The sequence below is a fragment of the Cygnus atratus genome, chromosome 17 (genome assembly GCF_013377495.2).
Source record: "Cygnus atratus isolate AKBS03 ecotype Queensland, Australia chromosome 17, CAtr_DNAZoo_HiC_assembly, whole genome shotgun sequence".
Classification (NCBI taxonomy): Eukaryota; Metazoa; Chordata; class Aves; order Anseriformes; family Anatidae; genus Cygnus; species Cygnus atratus.
The window spans coordinates 14,255,722-14,283,716 of record NC_066378.1 but is presented as its reverse complement, the minus strand read 5'-3'; the positions used below and the strand labels follow the sequence as shown (position 1 = coordinate 14,283,716).

General features: G+C 45.6%; 1 protein-coding gene across 3 annotated transcripts in view; it reads right to left on the bottom strand.

The window, feature by feature from the left end:
- The window catches only part of KIAA1671 (KIAA1671 ortholog), a 73,440-nt gene extending 46,151 nt beyond the window's left edge, over positions 1-27,289 (bottom strand). For 2 of the 3 annotated variants that reach the window (XM_035565792.2, XM_035565796.2), the window contains exons 1-5: positions 27,209-27,289; positions 8,754-8,885; positions 6,590-8,225; positions 5,101-5,194; positions 51-3,239 (exon numbers count right to left, since the gene is read on the bottom strand). In XM_035565792.2, coding sequence (XP_035421685.1) covers positions 51-3,239; positions 5,101-5,194; positions 6,590-8,172 — 4,866 coding nt within the window. In that variant the 5' untranslated portion in view covers positions 8,173-8,225; positions 8,754-8,885; positions 27,209-27,289. Of the gene's footprint in view, positions 1-50; positions 3,240-5,100; positions 5,195-6,589; positions 8,226-8,753; positions 8,886-11,192; positions 11,681-27,208 lie in introns of those variants that run through there. The other variant, XM_035565793.2, reaches the window with a different exon arrangement.
- Positions 27,290-27,995: the final 706 nt, after the last annotated feature.

The window sequence follows — 27,995 nt, the reverse complement described above, 5'->3', positions numbered from 1 at the left end:
AATCTTTTCCTTGCTTTCATTTTTAGTTACAGGAAACACTTTGGCAATACCTTTTTATCCTCATGGAAGAAAGATTCTGACTGCGGTGACAGCTTGTTTTTCCACCCATTATCCACACTTTCCAAGGGGAAGCTTTGCCTGGAGCGGTATTGATCCTTTCTTCCCCTTACTTCTTGCGCGAGCGGTAGATTGTCTTTTCCCTGGTGGCTCTTTTCTGAATAGGATCGTCTCAAATCTGGGGGTGCACTTCCTAAACCAGACGTATAGTTCTTCCAATCTTTTGTTTTGCTTTTCACCTTGGAAGAGTCATTGTCACACATCACCTTATTTGCATCATCTTTGTCCTTTATTATAGAGATTCTTGCTACGTTTTTGCTCCAATCACCTTCTGGAGACACCTCTGAGAGCTGTTCTTTTGTGACCAACCTCTTCTGTAAAAGCCCATCGTCAGCCTTTATGGACAGTTTGGAAGGAAAATTAACTTCCAACTTTTGGTCTACAACTGCACTTACAGGCTGCACCTTGTCAATTACAAATTTTGAACTTTGGTTCCTGGAAGCTAAGTTCACATCTTGATCTTCATCAATGATGAATGTTTTCTTTGCTGTGAACTCCGCAGGAGAATTCAGAAACTTATCTGAAAACACGCTGCTTGTATTTCCCCAGTAAGGGGGGCTGAACTTTCTGTCTTTGGACTTCTGTTTATCAAACTCAGGGCCACTGGAATCCAATTTTTCTTTGTTCTTTTCATTTGCAATTAATTTCTCTGGCCTGTGGAACTCTTCTGCACAGTCACCTTGCTTGTTACTAACAGCATACTGATCCTTCCACTCTTTCCAGTGATAGGAAGTTGTCTTATCTGAGACATTTCTTTTGTTCTTTGCTTTGTTCCTACTGAATGAACTGTGCTCTTCAGAGAACTTGTCTTGAAGATTACCGGCCCTCTTACTTACTGATTCTTCTTTATATTCTGCCATAAGAGCATCAATATCAAGAATTTGGGACCTGTAGCCATCCTCAGCCTTCCTTCCAGATAAACCATAATTATTTTCACTGCTCTTCTGCGTGTCTAGTTCACCGTCTTTGTGTAACTGTGCAAAATGCAGAGGGGATCTGAGTTCATGGTAAGAGGAGACTTTTCTTCTGCTACTTTTGAGATCAGTTTGAGCTGTATTTCCCAGTTCCCGTTTTAAAAGCAAAGCATCAACATCTATGATTTTCTCCTTAGAGTGATCCAGGCCTCTTTCATAATACTTTTGGTTATCCTTCCCAGATACATCTAAGTTACCAAACGCACTGTTTTTGGAAGAAGCATCATCTTTGTCTTCCTCTTTGATCCAATCCTTTTTGACATATACTTCTCGTGACTCTTCCCTACAATTTGCACCTGTTGTATTTTTATCTGTTTGCTGTAATAAAGGTTTGGATCTTCCAGAAAAAGCAGGATCCAGATTAATTGCTCCTCCATCACTCGAGCTAGAAATTTTACTAGTTACACTTGCACTAGGAGTACCCACAAAGCTTTTCTCTTTTCTGATACCAGGAATCTGGTAAGTTACTGCAAAATAAGTTGCCTTTGGTTCAGAGCTAGAACTCTGTTTTTTCAAGTACTCATCAGAACTGCCAACAACAGTTTGGTTTGCCTCATTTCCTTCCATCTGTTCTTTGCTACTTTTCTTTTTAACTGAACCTTCTTCCAAGTGCAATGGATCTGTCCGACTCAGCCTGTTTATATTTTCAGGTGTGAGCCAGCCAACTTCTTCTGCCTTGGTAGAATCATAAGGCAAGGTCTTCCTTCTCCATCTTTCAGAGATCTTCAAGTCAGAAACACTACTTCTGGTTCTCCTGACTTTTTCTTCTGGATCTACTACTTTTATTACTTTGTTCTTTTCTCTGTTTTCAGGAGCTGTAATATCTAAGCTAAAGTCTTGTTCTTTGCGGTTTGAGTCCAGACTTCTCCTTAAAGCAAAGGCTCTAGATTCCTCTTTCACATCGGGATTGTGGCTACTGGAAGACCTACATAATTGTCCACTTAAAAGCACTGAAGAAGATTGGACCCCATACTTCTTTACATTGGTTGAAATAACTTCATGACCAAAGCTGGTTCCAAATTCATAGTCTGTTCCTCCTCGTCTAAAACTCCTTTGCTCAGAGGAGCGTTTGATCATATCAGACCTCCCTGTTTCATCCATGGAGGAGACTTCACTCTTTTCATTTTTAATTTCAGAATGTAGCTTGCTTATTTTTTCATTTGTTCCCAAGCACTTACTTTTGTTTATAGAACAAGGTATTTTCTCAGCTATTAACATTGGATCAGTTTCAGTTTTATCAGAGTCTTTTCTCTGTTCAGATAAAGTGCATTCACTGGAGAAATAATCGTTATGTTCTCTAAAAGCAGACCTGCTCGGAAAAGCTTTTACATCTTTAGAATCTGAAATAACGTCACCTTCTTTCAAGTAGTCACTTGTTCTGTTTACCCTAGCTGACTGATCAGTGTGTAAAACATCCCCATCGTTTCTCTGCTCTCTCACAGATGATTTTCTAGTTCTAAGTGTCATGGCCTTTTTTTCAGGAGCCATCGTAATGGTTTCACTAAGAGCTCTCTCACCACACATCTGAAAGACTTCATATCTCGGCTCAATCCTTTGGAAAATAAAAGACTCCTCTGCATTTTTTGGAGTGGATTTTTCACTTTTCTCAACTGAAGGTTTTTCTAATAAAATTCCAGGAGTCATTTTCTTGCCATCACTTGAACAAGCTGGTTTCCCACTTTTTTCTAGGTCAGCTATATGCTTCGATGAATCAGATTGACTGTAATGATCCTTCTTTACACTAGTGGTCTCCTCCGCTTCTCCCATCCACGACCTCCTGTTATGCCACACCACATCATGCTTTGCTTCAAGTTCATTATTCATTTTCAGTGGAGGACCAGTTCCAGGACGATCATCAGCAACATTGTGCCTCTGAACATTATGGTCAAACATGGTGGCTCGGACAGTTTTAATGTAGGTCTTTTCCATAACTGTGGTTGGTTTTAATTTTTTTTCAAAGTTGCTTGTGAACGAGGTAGAATTTTCGTTTTGCTGAGAAAAATGCTGGCTATCTCCAAGGAAGCTTCCCTTTGTCTCTGCCTGATCAGTTTTGTTTGTTATTTTTAAAATCTGCCGGGGTTTCCATGGGTTCCCAGTAGCATGTGCCTCAGTGAAATCTGTGCTATGAGCAAGCGTGATCTCCTTACTCTGGAACAAGAAAAACCCAACAGTTAAGATTGTTACACATCTTTTAAATAAAATAAGTAACACCTACTCTGTGCAACACAGCCTGCACAAGTTAACAACACCCCTGTTTTCTAAACACAAAATTCATGGAGATACAGGTGATCCAAGAAGCAGTGTGCAGCTCCAGTCTGTATTTAGATTACAATCACCTCAATGCTTTACTTTCACTTTTAAATCAAGAAAAGAAAGAACATATGAAGCGTCGATACATGAGACATGCATGATTCTGAGTTCCTGAGCTCAGATTTCTCAAGACATTTTAATCTGCAGTAAATGCATACCCACACCACACTCCAGAGAAGACAACACATGCAAAACTAGTACAAGACTTTAAAAGGTTCATAACGCCAGCTACCACAGAATCAGTTATGTTGCAGGCCCGACAGAAATTCAGACCTGGAAGCAAAGCACAGAACAGCACCACAGGACACAGGCACCTTGAGAGGAAGTCTGAATTCCTGGGAGACAACAAATGTGCTTTTACTACATTTTGTTGAAACTGTTTTTTCAGATATAGGTGTTCACTAAATAGTGACATGGTCAGCAACTGCAAGGATATGAAGAGCTGAGTAACTACAGCTGGAGCTGCTTAGGTGTGATGAGTGCTAAGGCAGGAAAGAGTTAAAGGGGAAGTGGGAATTGACTTTTATTGCCAATTCTTTACTATTATCTACTTTCCAGAAATATCACTAGCATCCTGAAATCTGTTTCTCTTAATAACATTCACTGAAGAAACAGCACATAAACAATAAAGAATCAAAAACCACTGCCTGATCCTACAAGGGTTCACTCCTTTTTCAAATTAAAATTTATAAAATATGGAATTGACTTAAGAGTCTCTTAAAAAAAGCACATCCTGCAACTGAAGAATGACAGAAAATTTAACACTAAAGAAATTTATAAATAATGATTTATTCTAAATCTGATATGTATTCTTCTAGGCAGAGCAAGGGAATGTTTTAGTCCTACTTTAATAATCTGATTCTGAAAACAGTACTTCCACCATTAATGGAAGATTTTCTTTTTAAAATAAATTTATCCTCTTTAAAATAAAAATTAATCTACAGAGACTTTCTGATCAAGCTGCTAGTTTCTTTATCACTCCTGTCTTAAACCTAGGTAGAAGAAAATACACAGCCATGGGAACTCACAAGAAATATCCACAAAACAACATTAAATCTCTGATACTATGAAGTGTTAGCAGAGAAATTGTTTTGAAACACCGAAGTGTTACTTAGAAACAGGAACAGCCTCACAGCTTTTACAGCAAATGGAACTTTCTGTACAGTACTTTATTGTCAAAACTTCTATGTTAAATGTTACTTAGGAGATTGACGTGAAACATACAGCATGTAATAAGGAACTGTGACTTGGATGTGGAAATTCACTCAGCTAATGCTATGCTTAGAGAAAATAATCACTGCACAGAACCACAACAGCCATAGTCTATTCACTACGGGTTTTCATATGTTATAAGTCCCATTGAAATAGCATACAAAATATTTTTCACTCTATACCATTGCATGCATTTCTACTGGGTCTGGCTGGGATGGAGTTAACCTTCCCTGCAGCACACACACTTAACTTTTTAAAAACTCAACACAGACAAAGTACTCCCATACTTTAGCAACCTGTCTCCTCAAGTGCCTAAAGATAGAATTACACAGATAAACCTATTAGGATTATGCCATTCTTAATACTCTCTATGCCCACTTTAAAGTCATCAATTGGTAAAGATAGAATGGGACAGAAGGTAAAGTGCTCTCTGCATTCGAAAGGCAAGCCTAACCGGAGACTACATTGGCTGATGCCATTTTCTTACTTTTTGATGTTCTTGAGTTTCATTCACAGAGCCATTTCTAATATCAGCAGGCTTCTCAGTCTTCGCTTCACTGCTTGATGTCGGACTTGAAAACCTAAGAGAAAAGACTTTTAGTTCCAGTTAAAATGCATTCCTCCTACCAAATGAGATGATGTATCATCAGTCTGCTGTCAATAAAAATCATCCAATAAATGATATTTCTTAAAGGAGAAACATTGCTATTTCGTGTTATAACGGTATTCAGTGGTTTTACTATAACTAGAGCAAAGGATTGTTGCTTCTGAAGAAATTGTTAGTAATGTAGCTTACTGTATACTGCTAGAATTGAGATGCATGACGAGGCAAAATAGTGGAAAAGTTAATAACATTCTCACACCTCAGTTATATTCCTCTTATTTCCATCCCAATGCAAAAGGACTAGGGTTTGCTGAAAAATTACTCTACTCCACTGTTCAAAAATCAGGTCCTGTTAGCCGAACATCTGTCGTGTTCATTACACAGAGCACACCCTGTCACCCTACCCAAAGCAGCAACCCTCCCTCCTTTCCCCTTTCTCATCGCATACAAAACATGAGCTATCCAGACTAGCACCAGGCGCTGCAGCGTGGCCTCAAATTGTGCTTTATGAACTCCGCAGTACCATCCATAGGTCTTATTCACGTCAAAAAACACATTCTCCTGATTTTGAATAATCAGGTACCTACCTTTGCACTGAAAGAGCATGTTTTTATCTTGGCCAAGGTATCTTTCTACAGGGAAAGATTTTTTTGTTGGTTTGGGTATGTCAAAGTTAGCAGATCTCATATTACACTAACAACAGTGCTCTAAAAAACTGCAAATCTGCAGAAATACGGGTTGCAGGATTGACTTACATCAGAGGAAGCAGAGAGCTTTCTACGTTATTGGCAGAGCAAGTCTTGAAATCCAAGATGTTTCCCTATTCCATTGCCACAGTTAGGCAGAATGCACATCATAGATCTCTAGGCCTTAAATGATACTGAAATAAGGTTTCAGTCTGGCCAAAAACGTAATATTCTATACCACTCTCAAAGACACAGTAAGCATTTCTGCCTCTCCTGTGTCAAATGAAATAATATTCAGAATTATTTTGAAGAAAAACTACTGTGATGACAACAGGATGGACATCAACACAGCATAGTTAAAACAGGGAATCTCAGTCACTGCTTCCTCACAAACGTGTAAGCTTACGGCCTACAAAGCACACCTCAAGATTTCAAAATGCATGCAGTTTTAATAGATGTACTGTTACAGTAACATGCAAAGGTTACAACACTGACAGCATGTTTTGTCAGTGTATATTTCATTACATTCTCTTTTGGCAGGGTGGATGCAAAGGGGATTGATAATAACATTATAAAGAATAATTACATCGAGTGGAACCAAAATGTGCAGACATTTTACTGTACTGATAGAGCAAGTTTTATGGAGCACGATGAAGATGATTAAATACAGCTTTTCTGAAACTTACATCTTTGTCAAGTCTGCAGAAAGTGGTCGTGATTGAAGTGATCTGCGTAGACTCCCTGGCTTAGCATCGGTATTTTCTGTTGTCAGTTCTTTGATTCTCTGCTGGATATTCATACATCTGTTTTCCCTCTCAGCAGCTGATGGGAGAGGCTCTGTATCTATTGAGCTATTGGGATTTTCTGAAGTAAACAAACTGATGTGTTTTTTAACACTGCCTCTTATGATACTGTGCTCTTTTTCTGAGGAAGCTGCAGGGCTTTCACTGCCTAGAAAGACACTAGTCTCCTTTTGATCGAATTTTTTCCCATCCCTGTTAGCTCTGCTTTCACTAGTTGTTTCAAAGGATTTTTCAGAACCATGCAAGTTAGTGACTATTCCTGGTTTTGTCTCAATTTGCTCACTTTTAGATTTAGGTTTTGTTTCCCATATGTATTTTCCATTATTTAGGATGCCAGTGTCCTGACTACTGCACTTCAAATTTATCTTTGAAGAACTGCCTTTATTAAATTCCATTTCTTCAGGTTTTGGCCCCATTTCAGACAGATCATGACAGCCCTTGTCAGTAAAAGAAGTTATCAACACATTCTCCTTGCTCTCATGGGATGAACAAGTCTTCTTGCAAGAAGAAAGATCTTTAAATTCAAATTTAGCTGTCAGGTCCATGGACAAAGGCCTGGGTTTTCTGACCCATGATTTCTCTGTAGGAGACTTTTCCTCAGGAGCTTCCACAGGACGATGCTTTTGATCTTTTAACGATTCCAGAAAAATAGCAGATACTGGTCTATGTTTTGGCCTTTGCTGCAAATCAGTAGAGAAATCAACTTTATTGTTTTTCTCCCCTGGATGATCTTCATAAGCATCTTTCTTTTCACCAGTTTTGAGGGAGTTCCAAGAGACCAGTCTAATACCAGAAGAAACCGATGTCTGCCTAGGAAGAGACCCTTCAGGATTCCTGGACGTCTCAGGTGGCTGAAATGGCTTCTCCAGATTGGCATTGCTCTGAAGCTCCTTTGTTTGCATAGTACTAAATACTCCGTGGTCATCAGCAGCCGTTTTTCCTTGGGCCAGGCTCACCTTTGATTGCTCAGCTCCTGCTGCCTCAAAAAGAATGACAGTATTTGCACTGGGACCAGTGTAGAACGTCATGTTTGTGACGACTTCACCCCCAGCCTTACTTTCATTTTCAATTACTTTTTGATCCACTAATGGAGGAACATTTCCACCTAATACCTTGACAGATGTTGTCTCCTCATTGGGCTTTCTAATAAGACTACTTGATCTGAAAGCTGTAACAGGTGGTTTTACATTAGCAAAAGTATCTGAAGATGTATCTTTAGAAAAAGGCTTTGGGAAAAGTCTTGGCCTAGATCCTAGCGAGGGCATTGTTGCAGATCTTGAAGTACTCCCAAATTTGTTCTTCTCTTCAAGTGTTAGTGATGCTGAAGACTCCTTTGTCTTGCTAGTTACATCTGAAAGCACACTTACATACACACGCTGTGATTTATCTTCATTTCTGATCTCTTTTAAGTCAGGTACTGTCGTCAAAGACGCCAAAGTGGAATTTATTTCTACTCTTGTTGCCATAGTTGTAATTACACATTCAACAAAATTGAAAAAATCCAGCACAGAAGAAAAATCTACACAGAAAGAAAATGAAAGCATTGATGTAATGTCAGCATGAATAACAAATAAACTCATTCTAATTTTAATTCAGAAAGTGGCTAAATTCAAATTAAGATGCATCTCAGATTTCCTCTTTACAGAGCATGTGTATCACATAATGAAAAGCTTACTTCTCCTCTGAAAAAAAAACACACAACAAAACGCACCATTACTCAGTGATTAGGCCTAACAACCAAATAATATGACAAAACCTGCAAAAGCATCTGCACAGCACTGGGTTCCCATTAGTCAAACAGACTTCAATTGCTGAGTTACTTTAAAAAAATAAATGTATTTATTTTTGAAGCAGACTTCCCGGTGTTGATAAATAAACCTCAACTCATAATATAAATAGCTGCCGAGATGCACTGCATATATCCTTTCATACTAACAAAAATATGGAGATCACTGTGACTGAAAATGTCACTTATTAGTTAAGGCCTACAACTAAACAGAAATAAATGCATATTCCACAAGTTTCCAAAAGCTTTGCTGCTACTTACCATAATTCGCATTTTCTGCTGCAAGTGATCTATCCGAGCCGATCCACTTGTCATAGTGAACAGCAGAGCTTGCCAAGATCACATTAACGACAGGGGACAGCGATCACTTCAGCAACACTGATCAGACATCTCCTGCAAATAAACAAAGAGCATTCAGGTTCTGGTATGGCACACACCCAGATCTACATGGGTAATTCCACAGGAGACAAAAATCCTGGGTATTTCAAGGAAAAAAAGCTGGCTCTTGTTTTGAAACAAAGCCACCAGATTTAACTGTACAGAGTAGAAAGCTGTTTAACTTCCAGTTACTAAAGAATCAACAAGAAATTATCACTTAAAGCCTGGCGTAACTGTGAAGGGTAAATAATTTGGTCTGCGTGATAGACAGACGTTAAATTTGAACACAGTTAAATCCGCATTTCAGTGAGTACTGTTTGCAAATTCAAGTGTTGTCAATCACTGGTTAAACACTGAGCTCTGTGTTACTGTAATCTCAATTACTGTAATTTACTTTCTATTGTAAAGCTCCTTTCTGTGACAACATTACGTGAAGGACTACCTGAAGGCTGACCTTCAAGTGGCTGGTTTTCAGCCTCAATACGGCTTTTACCATGACAAAGCAGTTTTTCTAATAACTTACGAACAATGGCAGGAGATTAGCTTTGGCTTTAAATACATTCTTACTGCAGAGACGAGGGAAAACCAGTAGCAATTAAGATTTAGCAGTAACCGATAACCTGAATGTTTTCTGTTTACATTTTTTTCCTAATAAAAATATTTAAACTTTGTAGCCAATGCGTGAGGATATGAGGTTAGATGCATTATTTTTTCTTTTAAAAGCTATCATATTCCTAGCGTTTAGGAAAAACTCAGGCTGTATTTCATCATCGTTCACTCGGGGTCTCTATTTTGTGTTGTCACCCTCCTGTCCGCTTTTGGACGGTCTCCGAAGCAGTGTCACACAGTGGCACTCTCCCGATCCATTTCTCTGTGTATTTACTTTATAAATGTGAGTACTTTCGGGTCTTGTGGAACGTGGCTCTTCCGTGCATGTGAATATTTAAAAGACCGGACTGGTGCCTTCCTGAGCCTGCCGCCTAGAACAGTTATTTCACCTTCAGCTTCCCTTGAAGTAGAGCAGCACCACAACTGCACCACAAACTGCAGAGATTTATTTTTGTCCCTTGCGTTTGTGCCTTCATCTCCCGGGCAGGCCAATGAACTCCGCTCACCTTGCCAGGGCCCTTTCATCTTTCAATCCACTTGAATTTCTGTCTCAACTACTTAGATACACGCTGCGCTAGTCCCCTCGAGTCCATGACCTCTTCTTTCCAAAATAGTTGCTAACCCAATCAGCTTATCAGAATCAATCTGTTCCTTCCACGATCTCACAGATCTTAGTGAAATCTTCCTCCCTCTCCCACTCCTTATTCTAAGAAACGCCATCAAAATCCGATTAAAATGCTCTCGCATTCCAAGGATGAAAAAGCTTTGTGAGGAGCAGTCGTGCCCTAAACATAGACCAGTAACGCTTGCTGAAATAAGGACGATGCTAACAGAAAATACTGCAAAGCAAAAAATCAAGGTGCTGTCTGTACTGATGTCGTGCAGGGCTCGAGTATGCTTGTTTGTGTCGGAGCGCAGTTCTTTTTCTTTGGAGAAGAAGGAGGCGGCACAGAGCTTCTTAAATGGAATAAAACTTGATCCTCAACGGAACGCAAGGCGGCGAATATACAACGTGGGACTTAATCCTTGCTAACAGCATTCAACACAGCTCTCCAGCCACCATTTCTACAGCACGATTTACCCTTTCTGGTTATACTTTTTCCGCAGTTTTATTGCACTACGCTTCAGCTTTACAGCTGAAATCCCATTTCTCTACATGACCTCGTGAAGTCTGTTCCCAGGCTTTCAATTTGTATTACTGAGATACCCTACAACAGAAACACGACCCCAAACAGGCAAGCATTCAGAAAGGCAGAACAAAATTATTTTGGGGAAAAACGTATTGCCTCATTTTGCAAGTTATAAAGCTCCTGGAACTTCGAGAAACTACAATTGATAAAGGGGAATCGTGCCATCAGCGTCACGTGTAACGTACACTAGTCATTGCACCTCTGTTTTGAGGCACGCACCCTGGTTTAGATAAATTTGCTTCTCTCTAACAACATACTAGCTAGTCAATGGGGCCACTCACAGAATTTGGGGTAATTAAAAAAAAAAATCAACTGTAAACCAACTAGCACGAGAATCTCAAACACTGCCAGCATCTGCATCACCACGTGGGCGCCTGCTGTCACCTCGCACCCCTCGCTGCCACAGCCAGCGGCGTGTCCCCGGCGTGGGGACAGGCTGCACCCCGCAACCCCCTGCCCATGCCCACCCTTCCCTTTCCTCCCCTTCCCGACTGCCACGTTCTGCCCACGCACACAAACGTACCCGCGGCACCGAGATGACTTTCAACGTTTTGCCTGCTCGTGGCGAGAAGGGTGCACGCCGGCCGGTCTCCTCCCTCGCTCCACTTCATCTGTCTCAAACCGAAGTGTGTTCCCAAAAGCAAGTATTTGGGAACCTTCCCAGGCTCAGGTAACCACTGCGGACACACGTGGACCCCCTCCGTGCTCAGTCTTAAACCCTCAGTGCCTCGAGGTGCTGCTGTGACTCATTTTGCTTTCATTAAGCAGCCAGTCTTCACTAGCAACATTGCTCATCAGAAATCAAAGTGGATTCCTCACCTCACGGCATTATTCAGGTGATATTGGTGAGGGAAGGGCTCCACACAAAGCACCCCTCGCAGCGGCCTGCCCGCCGCGCCGTGCCCACCGGCGCACGCACCGCCGTTATTTACACCCGTGGTAATTCCTCTAAGCCTCTTAGGACAACGGGAGCAGCGGCCTGCAGATAATTTTTCCACCCACCACAAATCACGTGATTTCTGCCAACTTCCTCGCTCACAAATAAGAACGTTTTACATGATACAAAGCAGTATCATCCATAACGGGTCCCGGAGCCTCACAGCTGATAAACAAATTCATCTGTCTTGTGTAGGGATGGAAAAATTCCACAGGGAAAACTTCTCTGCTCTAAAAAAAGCAAATCCAGTTTAGAGAATTGAAAGCAATCAGAAAGCAGGACTCCGATCAGTGACTGTCCGTGGCTGTTTCTACTAAGAACACTCCGGCAGAAACCTACCAAAGAAACACGACATTTTCCTTCTTCAGGCACAACTGCACCAGCCAACAGCGACGGTTCGTCTGCTTGGCAGGGTTTTACCCATACAGCAAGCCACAGAGGCTACTGGCAACAAATCCAACCACGCTCTGTACAATTCAGATTTATTTATTTCACTCCTTCTACAAAAGACTTCTCCATTATTTAAGTGTTTGGGTCTTTAAAAAAAAAAATCACTATTTTTCTCCCTCAATGGCTGCATATTGGAATCAAAGCCTACAGCAATTCGAGTCAGCTTTTTTAAGCAGCCATCCTTCTGTTGCTTCCTGCAACACTTGGAGAGTTGCTGATAGGATCGATCCAGCTAATTATTTAATCCCATCACTTACTGTGCACATATTAAAAAAGAAATGGCTTAGCAGTGTGCGTGCATGCTGTCCAGAACATAAGGCTTACTATAGCACAAAAAAATGCACAGAGGAAAACAACTTTTCTGAAACTTTTATAAGTAAATTGGGCAACTAGTTTGGCCAAAAAGTCTCTTCCTATTCTTGGATTTAAGCCTGACTCGTGCTAGTAGCACCACCTCGCACTGAAATGGGAACCATTGGTTATATTTAAGAGGATGTACAGGGTCTCTCATAAAGAAGTATTAACAACAACACAGCCACAGTGGCTTTAATTTTTAAAAAGTACTCCAGGACAAATTAATTGACAAAGAAAGAACAAGCAACAACATGCAGCAAAATTATCCTGTCCCTGACTCACAAGAAGAGGTTCAATAGAACAAGGAACTTTTATTTACAGTTGAGATCTGGAAATAAGTATTCCATATCTCACAAGACAGACATGACCTACAAAGCCCTATAGATATTCAGTATTAATATCTGAAAGTATTGCAAAGTTTAAAACATTCTTTCTCCAGTCCTTCTCCATTCCTCATGTGCAAGCCTGCTTAAAGCCCCTGGTTTAAACAAAGGGCAGAGCACTGTTCTTTTGGCTGCTACAGTCCAGTCCCAACACAAGACTGAACTACTCCACCCTGACATTTTCTTCCACTGCAGAGAAAGATTAGTGTTTTGTTAAAGAGAGTGCCATCCTATAAATAGCAGCGTTTACAAGCACTTATAAATCTCTAATTGCTATTGCCAGTACAATTGCATAACCATCATCACTTGCTAAAGCTTCCCTGAGATCTAGACACGCACTAAAGAACAGAAATATTTTCAACTGTCCTTTCGATTATGTGCTGGCAGCTCAGTGCTAGAGGGACAACTTTACACCTTATATTTTATAGTTTACATATTTTAACGTATGTTACAAAGGAAGGTAGTTAAGCAGGTAACAAATCATCAAGCACTACAAGCATGTAACAGGCAATTAAACAGGAAATAGCACTTATATAATGAAATCATAAATTTTAAGTTAAATAATTGGTATACCCATGTAATGGACAACATAAATCTAAGACTACATTCTTGGTGTAGCAGGGCAATTAATTGATATAGACAATCAGGTAAACACAATGTTAAAGGAGGATTCAATGGGAAGATTCAACCATCCATAACTGAGACGAACCGCATGGGAAGAGTGGTAGGGCAGGGGCAGACTTCCTTGCATGCCCTGAATTTGGGAGACAAAAAGATTGGTCTGGAGGGGACAACTTGTGTAAAAAAAACAAAGTTTCTAATTGTCCTCTTCCACAGCTGTCACTCCTATACTATTTTCTTAACACTGTTTGAGCATCACACATTAAGAGTGGCCAGACAAGGTGTATCTATACAAATCACAACACCCACTAACGAGCGGCAATGCTCCTGGCACTAGTCTGCTCCCAGCATGTGCTGTTCAGAAAGAAAAGAACACAGGGCAGAACAGACCTCGAACTAGAGGATTTCACCTCCAGCTCTTTCTCGAAAGCAGTTTCAGAATCTCACCTTTCAAAACCGTTTCACGTGGCTCTGGATGATCACCTGCTCATTCCGCTGTTCCTCCCCCCACGCAGCATCCGCCACCGCTCCTCTCCACCAGGAGGCTTTTCCCCTCAGTAGGGTCAAACAGTTTTGAATGAAGAATCTGTTATTACTCCCAGCAGAAAGATACCTCAAAACAGTAAGTGTGACCATATGACCCTGCAGACAGTTATGGACAACATCTTCGCTGCCATGATCAACTCTGTCAAAGCAAGAGTCTTGCAGCAGGAGGAAAAACCCTGATCATCTTTGCCAGTTTGCTCTCTTTGAAACAGAGATCAGCCAAGAGCACGCAGGCTGAAAGAGCACGCTAGGCATTTCCTCTGACCCACACAAACACCTCATTACACCTCATTCTTCCATAATTTCATCCTCCACAACCATCTCATTGAGAGTTTCAGAGCAAATTCTTCCCTTCCAAGTTTCACAGAGCTAATTTGCTATGAGAGTCTCACGAGACCCATCTAGAACAAACCTTATCCAAAGGAAAAATGCTTTGAATTTGTGGTGAATCATTATTTTTTGGTATCAGATGCTGTGCATCCTTACCCTCCCGAGTGAGTCATCTCTCATTTCCAGCTAGCATTCTGCATGAGGGACTCCACCTGGCTCATTAGTGGGTGGGTATTTTCAGAAACTCCGATTCTTTCAGCAGTTGAAATGAGAACAAAAACAAAATCTTGATTTCTGCCAACACAAGATGACATTCAGCAGGAACAACGTGAATTACTGGTAAGGCTGAAGCTAGGCTAGGAGCATGTTTGTGCGGAAGGTCGGTACTCCCAGCAGGTCTCAGAAAGTGCTGTTTTGTTTGCTTAAGTCATCAAACATTTGTTTTTGTGGTCTGCTTCAACTCCTGTTAATATTCGCTTAGGTTTCATCCTTGTAAATGCGTTTCACCCACAACCAAGGCCTGCAAATGACTTCCCCAACATTAGATGCAGTTTAGTATGTAAAGACATTCCAGAAGCAATTGCATTGCATACCAGATGAAATATTAATGATCGGGTTTTGCTACAAGCAAGAAAAATTGACCGTGGAACTGAAGAAATAATAGTCAAAGCAATGCTCTTACAGGAACATGGTCAGTTGTTTCAGGTCTCTATTCTGCCTGCAGCTCCCAAAGGCAATAAGGGTTACAACCCTGGCACGCAGAGGGCAAAGAGTTAAGTTTGTGACCTGGCACTTTTCAAACCTGTTCAGAATCATTATTATCCAGAAGGAAGTTACATATTAATTTGTAGGAACAACACGGTCTCTGTGCTTGAAGCTGAATTCCACATTTAACTGTATTTAAAAACAAACTTTGTTTGGGATAACTTTTTTGCACAGATTCTAGAGGAAGCGGGTTAAATCCTCAGATTTGTCTTGTTTGTCCTCTTACCATACTGCATATGACAATGAAATTAATCACATGCTAATGTATTCACACCACTTTGGAGCCTCTGTGACCTCACTTGGAAGGGACGGGATTTGGCCTGAACTGTCTCAGAACCGCACCCAGCGCAGTGCTGGTCGGCAGCAGGACCCACGGCCCCAGGGCACGAGGCAGGGCCGCACCACGGCAGGTCCTCAGCCTCCAGCCCCGAGCTGGCCCCGTGGACGCGGACGAAGGAGGGTGGGCAGGGAGCTGGGCTGGCCACAGCACGGGGCTGTGTGGGATGGGGAAGAGGCCTGAGAAGAGGCCGGCATCCTTCCAGCTGAGCCTCCCTCCAGGAAGCCGCCCTCCACACCGAGTTCCGACAGTAAAAGGAGCTCGGAGACCACCCACACCTGACCAGATTTACTCCAGCTGTCCACACTTCTCGTCCTCCTGGCAGCGAGGGAGGACAAAGGACAAGGGTGTCTGACCCCAGGGCCAACAGACACAGGTCTGAGCCCTGGATTTTCTGTCTCACTCATGGCATTGCTGCCTTCAGAGCCGCCAGCTGCTGCAAGCACCTTACGGACAACAGCCGGACGGCTGGGACAGATTCCTCCAAAACACTGGGGAAAACTACAGACATTGCCATTGACACTGCTTGCTTCATGAAGCAAATATCCCTCAGAAAATCCCCGCAGTAAAACACTGGCTGTTTGCCACCCAGCCTGCAAACAAGCAAAACTAATGAGACCTTCAAAAGGTGCCACACTCGCCTTGCTCATGAGACGGATCCGTGCAGGCCCCTCTGGGTCACACAGGTCAAAGGTCCAAGCACAACAGATCTGTGGGCTTTGGATTATTAAAAAAAAAAAATCCACCCACTTGTTACAAAAATAGGCAAGTGCCTTCACAGAGCTACCCCTTGCAAGCAAAGGCTACGGAGCCTTCAGAAATAAACCCGACACTTCGCCCTGTGCGCCCAGGAAGGAATCCGAGGGAACATCGTTTTGTATAAATTGAGCCTCTGAGGGTCACTGTGTTACAGAAATAGCACGACGTGAGAAGACATTTCCTGCTTGCTTCTGCGCGGGGCAGGTGCCTGTGTCACAGGAGTTGCTAGGAGAGGACAAGCCCATAATCCTCGGATCTTCCTCCTCAAGTTCTAACAGGATTTCCAGTGCTGGAGAACACATTTGTGACCCTGCCCATGGAAACCACCTTCAGAAAGGATAACCAACTTGGCCTGTTCTGCGATTAACTTGGAGTTTCCGGTACTGATTTATGAATGCTGTATATTTTATACATTCACCCGATTCCTGAAAAGGGGATTAAAGTATTAACATACAGAGAAAAGCACAAAGTAGTTTCATTCGGCGTTTAATGTTAAGAAAACCTGAAGCTACCTGCCTTGAAGCACTACCTTCATCAACCTAGGAGGTCATTCAACAATTTAATCATCTGAAGAAAACCTACACCCATAAAAATGGAGGACAAAGGAAAAAGTGATGGGAGAGAAAACCATAAAGAAATAATGACATTAGAAAAAATATATACATATATGCAGAACACCTGGCCAAAGCTAAAATGCACTTTCCATAAGGAAGAGAGCTTTTCCTCCTTTTTTAATCCCCATGATTTGTCCTTACCGTGAAGGTTCAAAGCCAGCTGTCTCGGGTCACTCTACAGCTACTGCCAATGTTTATTAAAGAGGGGAAACCACTTGACCCTGGGAAAAGGTCTTTGGGGCAGACCTGGCTGGCTGGCAGGGCAGGACCTGCCTGCTGCAGGGAAACGTCACCACTCACCAGCGGAGCAGAGGCCGGCCCCACGCCGCAGGAAGGCCAGGCCCCGCAGCACCGCCAGGCCCCATCCTGCTCACGTACAGCAGGGGGTGACCGACACCTGGATTTGAGGTCTGAGCAGTAAGGGTCCTTTGCTTCTGCGAAAAGAAAGAACGTTTACACTTAGTTTATATCTGCACTTGTCCTGAAGAATGAATTCTGAGGCTGAACCATCACCAGCTAAAAAACTCCTGCCCAAACCGCACAGAAGATGTGGAGCCAAGATGCCGTAACATGTCGTGCTACTTCTAAAGCTTTCACCCAGCAAAAATGAAACTTGTCACTGCGTATTTTGTTAGGAATGTTTATACTCTGCTTCTGCTCTTATAGCTATACGACTCAATGCCTTTACTAGCTGGTTTTCTGCTTTTTTTTTTTCTTAAAAATCACACACCAAAAAGCTCTGTGTTCAGCAGCTGTGGATTTTGCTTCTAACACACATTTTCCTTCAATTCTGACAGCCAAGACTGCCTAGTAGCAATTTCACCATTCCACCTTTCGAATATTTGCATAACTCATGACAGAACCACATAGCCCAGCTTGGCCAACAAGCCACCACACTCAAGCCCCAAATATTTGTCCCGGACATTACCCGAGGAACAAGCCGCAGAACCACCGCGCTGGTCCTGCTCAAACCAGGGGCTGAGCCAGGAGGCCTGAAGAGAAGTCTTCGAGCCCGGGTTGCTCTGTTCTGTGAGCAAATGAGCAGTTTCCAGGGCTGCTCCTGTAACTCGTAGGAATTTGTCTTAAAGATCAAGCTTGCCACAGAACTGTACCACAACTGTACCCATGTGAAGCGGACGGTAACGATACCTCGTTGTTAGAGCCAGAGAAGACAAAGAGCTGGCATTAAGGAACGCCACAGCCTGACCTCACTGCCCTCATTCGCATCCCAAGGCCTGCAGCGGGTCCCCGAGCACACATTCGGAGGCTCAGCAGCAGAGCAACTGCATGTTTACAGCTCCTCGCACCGAGCTCTGGTTCTCCAGGATTCATCTCAATTATCACAGGATGCAGCTGAGCTGTCTGCAAACATTAAAGGAGGAAAGCCGTAGGCACCACCTAGCAAATTTCGACTCGCAGCATTCCTGGTGGCTGACAGCGAGGAGTCACAGCACACGTCCAGCCCCAGCCTCCCCTGTGCACAGCAGGAGCTGAGCCGATGTGGGCACTTCTGAGAGTGGGAACGCAGGGGATTTTTTGTGGCTACCCTTTTTTTTTTTTTTTTTTTTAAATGCGTGGACCCCCAAAATGGGTCCATGCATAAAAATGCCCCAAAATGCTCAAAAATGCTCAAGACAAAATGCTCAGAAAAGCCCAAAAATGCTCAAGAATGCTCGAAATAGCCCAAGAATGCTCAAGACAAAATGGAAAGAACAGTAGAATTAAAGTTGGACTTGTTTTCCTGGTATCGGCATCACCTCCGAGTGAAGTTTTTCAGCACATCCAGCAATGGCACAGGACCACATTGAAAATCCAGCTTTAGCACGAGTCCCGGCAGTCCATCAGAACACAGCCCCAAAAACACAAGTCTCCTGCCCAGCACTATGGACAACGCAGGAAAGGCTGCCTGATAAAGTCCTCCTTCTCCCAGGTTGTTGACCCCATAGCAGCAATTTGAATGCTGTACTTAAAAGATCACCTGAGTTTGAGCAAGGCAGTTATTAAAAAAATCTTCAGCTCAATTAATTTTGCTCTCGTTATGCCTTTCAGTATATAGATGGAGCCATTAAAACTCAAATAGACGTGAGCATCAGGTTTAGATTTTTCCACTCATGTCCAGTAAAAATCAAAAAAAATGTCAAGACCAGTGAGAGAGGGGTGGATCTACTTTGAGTCAAATAACATACGGTTATAAAATCTAAACACTTGATAACAGATTTTGGCCAAGAAAATGTTAAATGCTATGTCAGCATCTGCTCTACTGAAAATTTCAAAGTACTGAATTGTTTTGATAGTTCTTTGACCTCTACCCCACATATTCAACACAGCGTTAATTTGGGAAGGAATTATTACTGCAGCAGGGTGCTGCTTCCTATCCAGCATCAGTAACCTGCCCCTAGCTGTGTACCCACAAAAAGACTGCCAAGCAAAGAATATTTGTGTCAGGGGAGCCATTGCTGCTCCATCGATCAGGCTCCCGCTGCCACCTCAGCGGTCACATCTAGCTGTCCACATGCACCAATTGTCTAAGCTTCCCCACCACCACCAATGCAATTACCTGTTTGAGAAATACTGGGAGTTTTGCTTCTTTCATTACCTGGTAGCAAGTCATCGTTAGCAGCAACCCACAAAGGAGTTTCCTCCTCCACCAGCAGCCACAAATTTAACAGGGCACTGCAGTTTTGCACGACTGTGAGGACTCAGACCTGTTTTTTTTTCTCATTTGTGACGAAAAGCACATTTAAGCCAAGAACTCTGACAGCACAAAACCTACACATTAGCCATTGTTTACTGCCTCGTTCTTCAGAAACACGATGCTACGCAGGAAAATCAAGGCCTGTAATGAATTACTGGTCAGCACGCTATCTAGAAGCTTTGTGACTACAACAACTCGCTCCATCTCCTTATATGCTCAAGAAAGCACAGACAGGGAAAAATAGCCAGTTAACTGAAAGTCAACAGTTCGGTCTCATAAAGCCTTACGCATTTGGGAGGGGGGCAGAAAGCAGAACAGCAGCATGCAGAACACAGCGCCGGTGTCTGAGCGCAGCCGGCGGTCCCACCAGGATGGGGAGCACGGGCATTTTTGTGCCACAACCACAGAGCACTCCTTTAAGCCTTCTGCTAGGTTTTAAGCACAGGAGCCGCAGAACGTAACACATCAAAATGAAGATAAAACAGAAAAACCTTTTAAAAAAAAGGCACAGACTGTCAAAAAATACATGGTACGAGGCCAAGATTTACGGCCGGTACCAGTGACTGGCTGACACGCACAGAAAGGCTGGCAGGAAGGCTCTCACCAGCCCACCCCTCTCCAGATGCTAACCTGCCATCTGCTTCATTGCCGCCTTCCCCTACACCCTTTAAAGATGTTCTCAAAATGCTGAGTTTGGGTGCCCCTCCCACACTTACAGGTTTTCTGTGCTCCTATCAGCAACTGGGTCCTGCTGCAACCAGTGCAATTACCAGGATGCTGAGACATGGGTTTCCAGAAGAGAGTTGTCTCAGTACTTCAAGGAGCCAACACAAGCAGAAAATGGTGTAGGTCAACCTTTACAAAGGTTTTAAAGCAGTAACACCCAGAATGAAATGAGCAGGAGGTAGGCAGAAAAGTAAAAGAAGTCTGGCCCCAAGAGCACGTGTGAAGGCTCCAGCCATCGCAAGGTATAACGATGCTTCTCATTCGTTGGGAGCAACGCCACCAAGCTCAGGTTTCTCACATCGTTAGAAAGGATGCAACAGACATAAGAGCATGGTCATTTGTAGAGCAAAGCTAAACAGAAAAGAAGAAAGGATTTTTAACCTTAAAGTAACCATTTTTAAGGCCCATAAATGCAGCAATTTGAAAGTCCACTAACCTGGAATTAAAGCCATTGCCTTTCCAAAAAGAAGAAACCGAATGGAACTGAGCAGAGAACTTCAGAGACAATTTGAAAAGTAACCCAAACTGCTCCATACGGAGCCAGGCTTGTGCAAAACCTGTCCTTGTCAGCCATGCATCTACGGTACAGAAAACTGGATTCAAAATCAACTCTTTTTTACTTTGTGTTACAGTTCAACACCAGCAAAGGCAACGGTATGTGCGATCATTACATTAAACATACATCACAAATGCTTTAAGGTATCACCAAATCTCCAAAGGTACTTACTACACATGCTGGTTAGGGATCAGTATTGATACGCACTCCTAGGACTCAAGACCAAATACAAGAGAAAAGGCTCCACGTTGTTCGCAGGAGGCAGTCAGTAACTGGACCTAAGTTACACATCTGCTTCCACACACAATCTCATTTCATTTTTGTCCGCACATAATCAATGAATTCAATCATCACAGCTATCCTGTATCCCAAAATAAAGCCTTTTCTTCCAAGAAAAGAAAAAAAAAAAGTATATTTCATCCTAAGCAAGGCTCCGTCCTCTCCTAGCTCTCATCTCCACGCTAAGACCAGCCCGGCAGAGGCACCGTTTAAGCGCACACTTTGTGTAAGGACCTCAGTACAAACCAGACCCGTGGTCGTGTTTCCCGCACCCGATGGCAGCGCCGCGCACAAGACAGCTTCTCCCTGCCCAGAGCTAACCCTCGGCACCCCGAGCACCGAGCAGAGGCTCTGATGGAATCTGCAAGCACTGCAGAAGCAAAAGGAAGCGCAATTCCAATACGTTTAACAACCGAATTAGCATAATGCTCGCCATGCAGAAACCAGCTTCCCTGACCTTCCCAAAATGCTGATCCGCAACTATCGATGAGCCTTTCCTATGTGTACTGTGATTCAAGTACAGCTAAGAAAGGAAAGGAGAAAACATCCATTGCCCCATCAAGTTTAGCGAGAACAGCTCAGAGAGGTGGAAACCACCCCTGCAACCACACACAACCTGGGAGCAATACCCAGTACCTCTTGCTACAATGTAAAATTGCATTTGAGGGTAACAGGATCAGAACTGGTACTAGAAACCCTCCTGCTGTCGTACCAGTCCATTTAATCTCTTCTTCATTGCAAGCAGTAACCAGAGAGAGATGGAATACTCTTAAAAAACCTTTCATTTGTAAAGAACAAACTGAACGCTGACTAGTAAGGATTACAAGATACATACATTCAAACATGTTTCAGAAATACTTCACATTAATTGCATAAATCAAGATACCTACTTTCTCAAACACAACTGCTATCATAGGCTGAAGTATAACATGCAAGAAAAAAGCTCTGTATCATTCATACATGCATACTGCAAGGATAGGATGATATTTAAGGTAACCATTAGGGTGCTTAAAATATCCTAAGGGCAAATTATACTAATATCTGACATTTAAAAGCGCCAACACAGTTAGAGCACTGTTTGACACCAAACAACAAACAACAAAAATGACATTTCTTGTAAGGTCGCTAAGTAAAGGAACAAACCAGCTGAACTGCACAGCTTTGGCCTCAATGCCCATTTTAGAAAGGCATCCATGCTCGTCCTGTTCAATGAAGAATTCAGAGCGTTCTCATGAAAATCAAACGCAATTATGGTGGCCAAAAATTCCAGCCCTGTTTAAAACATATGACTTTGCTGGGCCAAATGCTTTCGTTACAGATGAGAGGGCTTTGTCCATCGAAAGCCTTGTATGGCTGAACGTACTCGCAGCAGATAAACATCCCTCTCCGGCTTTGGCACAACTCGCTCCCTACCAAGAGTTACTGATACTGAAGCTGAATTGAGAAGGCAGCCAGACTCGAATCCAAGCTGGAGTCTGAGCTCATTAAAAGAAAGGAATAAAGACAGGCTTAAATTCCATTCCTGTTTGTGTCTTCCAAGTGCTAACCAACATCGACCACCCTACGTTTACGTCGGCAGGAATGCCAAGTTGAGAACCGCACATTTATTAGCATCACTCGATGAAAGGCACAGAAGGCACGTGTTTAACCAATACCAAGACCAGAAAAACAGCCACTACAAAAATATAAACGGTGCCTGATGTGTACGGAAACAACATTGTTTGCACCAAAAGCACACACAAACACTCATATTTTCATGCATTTCTCTGAAATAACAGCAGCTTTTTACTCTTAGAAAGGAAGGATAAGGTTTGTTGGTCTTAACTGTTGGAATTAAAGAAAAGCTAACAAAGCGAAACCATCATCATCGTCACTTCTTCGCCTCTTCTCCTCTCCACCACGCAAACATAAGCATTCCAAACAACAAAACACCGCTCATTTCTTTTTCTTCCGTCTTGCCATCCAACTTACGTGCGCCCAAGCTGCCCCCGCAGCCAAGCTGAAGCTGCCTGCTCTCGGGCTGGCCTCGCTCAAGGGGCACACACACGCTTTCAAGCGATGCCAGCGCGCCGCGGACCGCGCTGCCGAGCGGTAACTGGGTCGGGCGCGCAGCCGAGGCACCGCGGCCACAGCAGAGCCTGGTCCTCACCTCCCACCGAGCTCCCCCCCAGCTCCGTACAGCTGGGCAACGACGAGATCGCTCTGATTAAAGAAACTTCTGGAGCACGCACGTATGATTTTTCTTCCCCTCCACGTGAAAACCATGCAGATAACTCATTGCTGCAGGTTTGGTTATCTTTTCCTACTTGTTACAGCAAGCTAATGGCCATCCTGACTCATAATCATTACAACAGCGAGAAGCTTTCGGTTCTCACACTGTTGCAAGTCCAACATTCATTTTATTTCAGGCATGCCACAGCTTTATTATAGCTCAAAATGGAAAGTTCGGGCATTTAATACTGATAAGAACTTCTACGGAACAGCTCTGTAACTGGCTTTAAGGCAGCCCAGATTTTCCCCCAGAGGCTTCAGCGCACATTCACAGGACAGGACTCGAAACACAAACGAGCAGCAATTTCAGCTCATAATCCCCAGCAGCCCCACACTGCCCAAATCGCAGCACCACAATCACACCAGCCTAAAAAAGCGTTACAGTTCCCTTCCTTTCCTCAAGTGTGCTTTGTAGAGGAGAAGAGTACAAAAAGAAGGTTTGACTGCCATTGTTTCCACGTAATTGTACTAAAGTACCAAAAAAAAAGTACTGAAAAAGTACTGAAAACTGCCAAAATACATATTAACCATTTGGAATTTTCTCCTACTTATGCAGATGTGTTGAAAAATAACCCCACCCAGCCCAGAAAACCGTTTGAGAGCTTTCTTGCTGCAGTTCCAGCATCACGCATTTCCAAAACAAACCAAAGACAGTTGGAAGCAAGAAAATAAGCCACGTGGGTTTGAGGAAGGAGCCTAAAGATGATCAAGCCGTTTACAGAGGTTCTTTCAAGGCCTGACAAAAACCCTCATCCCCCGAGCAGACCTTTCTGATGAGACATTCAGCTCCTACCAGCTGAATTTCACTTGAAGCCAGCGGGCACAGCACGCCCTCGGCACCACGGGAAGCACACAGGGCAGCCCAACAGCCAGCTCCTCTGGCATTTCGGGAAGAGGCAGCGCCCTTTGCAGAGGGCAGGTGCATCCAGAGTTTACCAAGCGTGACAGCTTCTAGCTGTGCTGTTAGATCTACGACACCTGTGTCAGGACTGAAGCTTGCTGTTGAGCTGTCCGCACGCTGTCACCCCAGTGGTTTTGGCTGCAAACTGGGGACAGCCACCGCACGGTGCCTTGTGCGGCAAAGGCCACTCCTGCAGCCAGGGAGTCCTCGTTTAAACAGGTCCCGAGGCCAAAGCACGAAGTTCGTGGCTTTTTTCACATGATGTCTCTGGATGATTCCTACGCAGAAAACAAAAAACACACCTAAAGCGTTGCAACACCCTCAGCTTCCCATCACCCTTGCACACCAAGCACAAAGAAGTGATACAGAGCGCGCTCACAGCATCGCTGCAGCTTCGTGCCCGGACTTGCAGGATTAAGCAGTTTACTTCAGGCTCGCTTTTACAAACAGCCCACTGAACACAACGCGATCTGTTCTGTGAGCGTCACCTTAAAGTTCTGAACAGGCACAGCACTTTCCTCCCAAAAGCTGCTTGCTGCTTAAGAATCAAACAAGGAGCCCCAAAAGATTGCGCCTATGTTAAAGAATGATATAAACTAGCAGAAAAGTGAAGACACCGAGCATCTCCCTGCCACCGACAGCACCATGTGAAAATCTACCAAGCTATGGAAGTGAAAGACTTCCAACCAGCATTATTCATACCCTCCTGCAGGAAAACATCCTATAAAAAGAAAGCTTGGAAGTACGAAAAGGACAGCGGCGCTGCATGTAACTGGATGCCAAAGATTTAAAACTTGCCGTGAGGCACGCAGGCACACACCCCTTTTACTAGTCACATCTTTAAATACCTCCACAGCACGCAGCTCGGCGTGGCAAACCCACCGGCGGAGGAAACTTCCCCTGGCTAGGGAGCAGCACCAAGTCACCGGTTTCGGTGGAGCATCGAAGTGAGGAAACCTTCCAGCTCAGGGAGAAAACCGGTGATACACAGGACTCCTCAGTAAGGAACCAACACGTCCAAGCACACGGGCAGCACGAGGTCCAAGCCCCGTGCCGACAACCTGTACGGCATCCCCACAAGCAGCACCGCGCTGAAGTTTTTGAGCCAGTGGGATACTTTTTTTTTTTTTACCACTATTTAGAAACTCACGGACAGGAGAAAAAGCACCAGGAGCTGCGTCAGTTTTGTTCGGACGGCTCTTGGAAGAGCCACCCGAGGAGAGACGGCTCCAAGAGCAAAGAGAAAGCAAAGACCGATCCCGCAGAAAGGACTGGGCAGCGAGCGCAGCAACGCATTCCTCGCCAAGGAGAAAGAGCTCGCTTTTTACTTCACCGTAACCAAGCCCGTGTGAAGGGGAAAGGAGGCGACAAGGCCGGCTGCAGAATTACCTAGTAGCCAGGGAAACAAGGCACTGACCCGAGCAGGGCCCAGGACAACCCCGGAGCCGCGCAGGGAACGCGTGCTCCTTGCGGCGCGGTCTCCATTCTGCGCTCAGCCCGTGCAGTGCCAGGGCTGGAGAGCTTCTTAAATACTGTCCTTGGAGGCTGAAATTCTTGCAACCGAGTCTCTTCCCAAGCCACAACTGATTTTCCCCCCTTCGGAAGAACTCGGGCCTGCAGGAAGCCCGCGGACACCCGAGGGGCTCAGCTCGCATCCCAGGCAGCAGTGCCGCTGCACGTGGTTGGAAACAGCATTGAGAAGGGAAAATCATAGCTACGTGCAGCTGGCAGTACGGCAACGAGCAGAGGTAATAAACTGCTCAATTATCAGACATTAAAGTCTTCCTAGTACGTTGCTATCTAGTCAGCCAGAGCGCAGATGCGCAGCAGCGGCGATGGGCACGCTCCGACCTTTCTCCCCCAGCCACGAGGCTGAGCCTCCCGAACTGCGGAGCGAGCACCAACCTTGGACCGGCGCTCGCATCATTTACTGCCGCGTATAAAAACGGGACAGTAAAAACGACAAGGTGAAGCATTTGAGTCAGAAAACGGCCCCGGACTTCCGCTGCTTTCAGGGAAATGTCAGTGCTACGACAAGAGTCCTTTTGGTCCTGTATATATACTGGAAAAGGAGCGTTATTTAGAGCGGAGAAATGCAGAGGAGCAGCACGAACGTCACGATGAAGCTGATGAGGGGTGACTGCTCCCCTACGCCTGCAGGGGCAGGGATCAGACCCGACCCCGGCTCCTCACCCCGGGGGAATTCCTCCAGCTTCTAACCCCTGCGCCCGCCGGGGTGAGTTCCAGGCTGCACCTTCGCCTTCAGCCCGATTCCTGCCTCTCCGGCTGTTCTGAAGCACAAAACCTCTGTAGAAGGGCTTATTAACACGCACCCGCGGCTGTTTTCACAGGAAGCAAACAGCACAGCGTACGGTGGAAAAAAAAAAAAAATCCTACGAAAACGGCAAGAAAAGTTCATAAACTCCTGAATGGAAGATTTTGGGGTTGGGGGGGGGGGGGGGGGGGGAACACCCGTGCCGAGCCGCCTGCCTGCGCCCCGCCCGGCCCCCAGCACGCCCCGAGGTAGCAGGACCGCAGCGCTCCCGCCCGGCGGGGAGGGAGGGGATGGACGCGCAGCCCCGGCGGCGGCCCGGACACCGGCACGGCGGCACCGTCCTCCTGCCGAGGCGGCTCGCCCCGGCCCCGCCGTTACCGGGGGAACGGGGCTTTACCGGCGCCCCCCCCCAATCGCCGCCCCGGGGCCGTTCCCCGGCAGCAGCAGCCTGCGGCACCGGGGGGTGGAACGGGGTGGGGGGGGGGCTCCTGTCGCTGCCCGGCCGTGCCCCGGGGCCCCCCCCCGCAGGACCCCGCCGCCACCCGCGCCCCGCCGGCACCCGCAGCGCCGCGGGCCCGCCGCCCCGGGACCCCCCAGCCCGCCCCCAAGGCCCCCCCGCCCCCGGGACTTCCCCGCCCGCCGGTACCGGCCGTGCCGCAGCGCGAAGCGGCGCTGCCGGGGGGGGGGGGGGAAGCCCCGGGGCTGGAGGCAGCGGCCCCGCGCCCCCCGCCCGCTCTCACCTCCCCGCTCCGCTCCGCGCCCCGCCGGGCAGGCGCCGACCGGGCCGGGCACGGCCCGGGGTGGGCGGGGCCTCTCCGAACCACGCCCCCACGCAGTGCCCGGTCGGGGGGGGGGGTGAAGCGGCTCTGTTGCCACGGCGACCGCGCGGCTCCGCTGCGGTGGGCGGGGCCGCGCCCCCCCTACCACCACACGGCCCCCCCACCTCGGGTTGCGGGAGGCCACGCCCATTCCACCTGCCCCCCTCCCCCCCCCCCCCGAGGTGGCCCGGGCGCTGGCGGCGGGTTCCAGAGGCCGCGGGTTCGAGTCCCGCCCTGGGACCGAGGCCAGCGCAGCCTCCCCCCGTACACCCCGCCGCGTTCCCGTCTGCCCGCCAGCCCTAAGGAAAGCACAGCCCCGTGTCCCTTCGCCCCTCCAGGGCCCCCGGGCCTCCCTCCCCCCGTGCCGGGCAGCGGCTGGGCGAGCTCGGTCACCAGCGTTGCGGACAGAGCTTTGGGCTGTGAAGGGGGCATGTCTCCTCAGTGTGGGGACATTTCTCCTCAGTGTGGGGGTATTTCTCCTCAGTATGGGGGCATTTCTCCTCAGTATGGGGGCATTCCTCCTCAGATCAGGGGTGTTTCTCCTCAGACCAGGAGGCTTTCTCCTCAGCATAGGGCGCGTTCCCCTCAGCTACATGCCCGCCATGAGCCACCGAGCCTGCCTGCGGGCACCTCAGCAGCCCCCCACCTCCCCCAAGGCCGTTGCAGTGGTGGCAGCGCTGCCAGTGCTCCTTCCCACTACGGGGCAAGG